The 4722-nt window shown below is 45.2% G+C and overlaps 1 protein-coding gene and 1 long non-coding RNA gene across 2 annotated transcripts; both read right to left on the bottom strand.

Annotated features, from left to right (window-relative positions):
- Positions 1-804: 804 nt before the first annotated feature.
- On the bottom strand, positions 805-4693 carry LOC148349664 (uncharacterized). The gene is made up of 2 exons (XR_015847290.1): positions 4619-4693; positions 805-1263 (listed from the first exon to the last, which is right to left on the bottom strand). It is a non-coding gene; the product is annotated as an uncharacterized LOC148349664 (long non-coding RNA).
- On the bottom strand, positions 1862-3963 carry LOC148349665 (dynein regulatory complex protein 1-like). Its single transcript, XM_088321091.1, has one exon. The coding sequence runs from the start codon at positions 3839-3841 to the stop codon at positions 2051-2053; it is 1791 nt and encodes a 596-aa protein (XP_088177217.1). The 5' UTR covers positions 3842-3963; the 3' UTR covers positions 1862-2050.
- Positions 4694-4722: the final 29 nt, after the last annotated feature.

The following is a 4722-nucleotide window of genomic DNA, read 5'->3' as shown; positions in this document are numbered from 1 at the left end:
TTATAGTTTTCAGTTGTTCACTTCCGCTTACAAAAAAATACTAACATAATAAGAACGTCATATGGATGTAGGTTTTAACATTTGACTATTTATGTTCTATATTTGTCTATATTTTGATCAGCTACTCTCATATGCTGAAATACATGGCTAATTTCTTAGAAAATGACATTTAATTTTGTAAGAACATACTTAAATTCCGGTTTGTATTGCTTGACAAATTGTAGCTTGGACTAGACAGTCCTTTTAAATCTTGAGTCACACATTCTGAGAGCTGATTGATTCTCATCTCATCTCATCTCATTAGCCGTACCGCTTATCCTCATTAGGGTCGTACTTATCCTCATTAGGGTCGCAGGGGGGCTGGAGCCCATCCCAGCCATCTCCAGGCAGTGGGCAGGGGACACCCTGAACTGGTTGCCAGCCAATCGTAGGGCACACGGGGACAGACAACTCACTCGCTCATTCACACCTAGGGACAATTTAGACCGGCCAATTCACCTGAAATGCATGTTTTTGGAACGTGGGAGGAAACCGGAGTGCCCGGAGGAAACCCACACAAGCACGGGGAGAACATACAAACTCCGCACAGGAAGTCTGGAGCTGGATTTGAACCCACAATAGGTTCCCATGACAAGCGCTAACCACTGTGCCGCCGTGCTGCCCGCTGATTGATTCATGTTTCATAATTTACATTAGTCTTTTTTTTTATATTTTATTTTATTTTGGGAAGCTTAATTTTAAAAGAACATGGCGCTGCATGGAAGCAAACCCCCCTGTTGAAACCTTACAATAAAACCATATCTCTCCACTCAAACATCCTGAGAGCTTTATTTGAATACTAGTTTGTATGACAACTGAACGGATCACAAAACATTTTTTTAAATTCAAATAAAGGGACGGTGTCCATCATAAAGCTCCTCCTAGTGGTAAAAAACATTCATTAAAAAAAAAAGATAGATTTGAATGACACTCAAAAATACATGAACTATCGTAGAAACGCCCAGTGATCAAATACTCGTAAGTCAAAAACATTGCATTTATTTTACATAATCATTCATTCATAATGCTTCAGCCATTACCCAAAAAACATACAAATGGCTTAGGAAAGAAATATGCGGATTGGTCACTTGGAGTCTCAGTATTTTGTCCATCCATCCATCCATTATCTGCACCGCTTATCCTCAGTAGGGTCGCGGGAGTGCTGGAGCCCATGTCAGCCATCCTCGGGCAGTGGGCAGGGGACACCCTGAACTGGTTGCCAGTCTGTCGCAGAGCACACAGGGACAGACAATTCACTCAACTCATTTACTCCTGGGGACAATTTGAACCAGCCAATTAACCTGACATGCATGTTTTTGGAATGTGGGAGGAAACCGGAGTGCCCGGAGGAAACCCACACAAGCACGGGGAGAACATGCAAACTCCACACAGGAGGTTCGATCTCATGACCTCAGAACTGTGCCGCACACGCGCTAACCGCTGCGCCGCCGCGGTATTTTGTATTATTTAAAATTTTGGTTGGACAGCACATTACTGTTACATCTTTTGGTCGAATTATACACACTGTCTCTTGAATGACCACTGTAAGAATAATGATTGCATACCCATGTGTCGCTTTTTACTCCATTTTTGAGGACTATTTTGTTGACTCAAGTAAATTAAAGTGCAGTGCTTAGACTTATGACCAATACCAAAATATTTTATGAAGTCCTCTGGGCTTTGCTTTCCACTGAAAAAAAAAATCAATATAAAAAGGTTCCTGTCAATGTTATTTTTTACATATGTGGCCTTGTAGATGTTTCTGCTAAATAATAATGAAAAAATGCAATAGAATATTGGCATCACACAGGGCAAGTCTGAGTTCACAAGTAAGCATATGTTTTTAATGTGTCTTACTTTTCATTGGTTAAAAAAAAAAAAGAGCTACTTTAATTTGGCCCGAATCACAACCTGGTTGTTTGATGAAAAGTATTTTGGTTGACTCTGCATATTATTTGTGTCTTCTGAAAAACTTTTATTTTCGAGTCTTTTAATTTTCTCATAAGGTGTTTTATGAAGAATTGTTTTGAAGAAAGTCCTTTAGCAGAAACGCACTTCCGTCATTCTCACTGGACAGCTGCTTGCGCAAGTCCCTGTTTTCTGCCTCCAAAATAAGATTTTTCTGAAATATTTCTGAGTTATCTTCCAAGACAGCCAAGTACTGCGTCAAGGCCAGCTCGGCAGCGTCCCAGACTCTGAGCTTCTCCTCTGGGACGATGTTGGCCATACCCTCCCAAAAGGCTCTGTCGGCATCAGAGTCCCAGTCCAGGTAATGGCGCAGCTCCGAGCTCTTCATGCAGTGGACGCGATAGCTGACAAAGCTCAAAAACGCAGGAAGAATGTTGTTGGGATGGATTAGGTGCGAGGGCCCATCAGCCTGGTCTTCCTCATCTGGGCCCGGCTGCACCTTATGCTGCTCTTCGTACCTGAAGAGGTACGCTGCCAGCCTGTTCAGGTCATCGTCATAGAAGTCAAAGGAGTTGAGGAGGCCGAGGAGCTTCTCCGCCGTGCGTCGCTCGTCATAAAGAAAGCTGAGGTGCTCGCTGTTCTCCATCAGGAAGCCCAGCTCTTCACTCAGAAGCCCCAACAGTGCCACCATGGTTTTGGTGTCGACCTCGACCACGCTCTCCGCGTACACTTGCGCCGCCATTTCAAACTTGTCATGCGGCTGGATGGGGTAACTGCGCTCCATGGCAGCCACTGGACGCTCCCATGTCAGCCCCAAGTGCGCGCAGAGGTGCTCATCCGCTGCCAGCGCGCTTTCGGCCAGTAACTTCACCTCGGCAACCAGCATCCGCGACATGTCCACAAAAGTTTGCGTGTCGGTCAGAGCGAAGTGTTTCATTTTCTTTTGGATGCGCTTGTGCTGCGCCATGCTGTGGCGGATGTCGTCCAGCAGGTGCTGCTCGCGCCGGTGGAAGGTCTCCTCCTCCACCTGGATCATCTTCATGATGTCGCTCAGCTGCACCTTGAGTGTGTTGACACGCTTGCGCAGCAAATAGATGACCTCTGGCTTCTCATCGCAGCTCAGTTTGCGGGCCTCGAGAACATTACGCTTGCCTTTGATCTCCTCCTGCTCACGCTCCAGCTCCATCAGCTTCATGTCGATGGCACGCTTGGAAGTGTTGCACTCCTCTTGCGCCAGCTCCAACTTGGGCATGGCGTTCTCATACTCCTCCATGGCAAGCTTCCTCTGGGTCAGCCACTCCTTTCGGCGGGCCCGCAGCTCCGTTTGGTAGCCCTCCCACTCACGCAAGCTTTGCGCCAAGAAGACGTCATGCGGACTCTGAATCTGTGCCAGCTCCTTGTTGGCCATGGTCATGCGCCTCACCTTGTCCATACGCTCAATTAACACGTCCAGGGCCTCCGTCTGCTTACGCAAATCGATGGAGTGGCGCTCGTCCCCGTCCATCCAGTTCTTCTGCAACAGGGCGATGAGGTTCATCTTATGGTCCAGCATTTCCGAGCATAGCGCCCGCTGACCATTAAGGGCGTTCAAGAGGTCCGGCAGGGTGACTTTAGTGGCAGCTTGAGCCCAACCCTCCTTGATCTCCTCCAACTTGTTCTTGCTGAACGCTTTAGAGTTATCCAGGCGGTCCATACGCAACCGCAGGGCATCCTCAAACTTGCCCTGCCGCAGGCACTGCTTGGCATCGGCTGCTGTCTGGTGGTCGGTGAGGAAGGCGAGCAGTTCGCGGTGCAGGTGAATGACTCGCTGAGCCGTCATGGGCTCTCCTGTTTTGACGGCTTTGGGATCCTCATTAGCCTCCGGCTTACTCGCAGTACTTTCCTGGCTTTGCATCTTTCAAGACTTGAGGTCAAGTCCTCAATTTTAGATGCCAAAATATGCACAACCTCCTGTCTGTTTTTCAATTTTAGAAGCCAAAAATGCACAACCTCCTGTCTGATTAAACACTAACAGTTGTCAAAGACGCGTCATTACTCTGATTAAAAGACGTGTAATTACATCACAGTTAGTGGTAAGATGATGTCATTACTGGACTTCATAATGAGGGAGGTCGATGTTTGAAGGATAAAGGTTTCTACGCAACTTTTGTGAACAAAGGAATAAGATATTCGAGAAGGGTTTTTCAAACCTCACATTGTGTTTGCTGTTAAATGTCATATTGAAATATAATATTGTGAATGTGCTTGATTGCTGTTAAGATTGTCAAGATTGTTTTCTCTTATTAGTGTCAATAAATTTGTTCAAACCAAAAACCAAAAATTATGTTTCAAGTTCCCTTACCTGGCAACTTATACGTTTCCCCGTATTTGATAAGTTTTTGATTATTTCGAATTGTGTACTGCATATAACAGTTTTTTTAGGGGAACATTTTTTAAAATAAAGAAAACAAGCGTTTTTTGTTAGACTGATTTTGTCTCGTCCATTTCAGCTCCAATCCAGATCTTCTCAGTCACTAGTAGCCGACGACAATGTTATCGTAAATTGCTTATGCATGGTCTAACGCGCAAAGGAGTAGTGTTGTTAGGTGGCTAATATTGTCCCGGCTGTGTTCAAAACATTTATTACACTTAATAGGGGACATTGCAATTGGCAGAGTTTGGAGTTCCTCACCCACTTTCTGTAGATATATTTGATTCACTGTACATTCGGAATCAAGTCTCTTTGTTCTCATAACTTGCATGGTGTATATTCTACATGGAAAGTGAATGTTAATA

This window comes from Urocampus carinirostris, chromosome 17 (genome assembly GCF_059441175.1).
Source record: "Urocampus carinirostris isolate Australia breed hairy pipefish chromosome 17, RoL_Ucar_1.0, whole genome shotgun sequence".
NCBI lineage: Eukaryota > Metazoa > Chordata > Actinopteri > Syngnathiformes > Syngnathidae > Urocampus > Urocampus carinirostris.
Note: the sequence above shows the minus strand (reverse complement) of the source record. Positions and strands in the feature narration are given on the sequence as shown.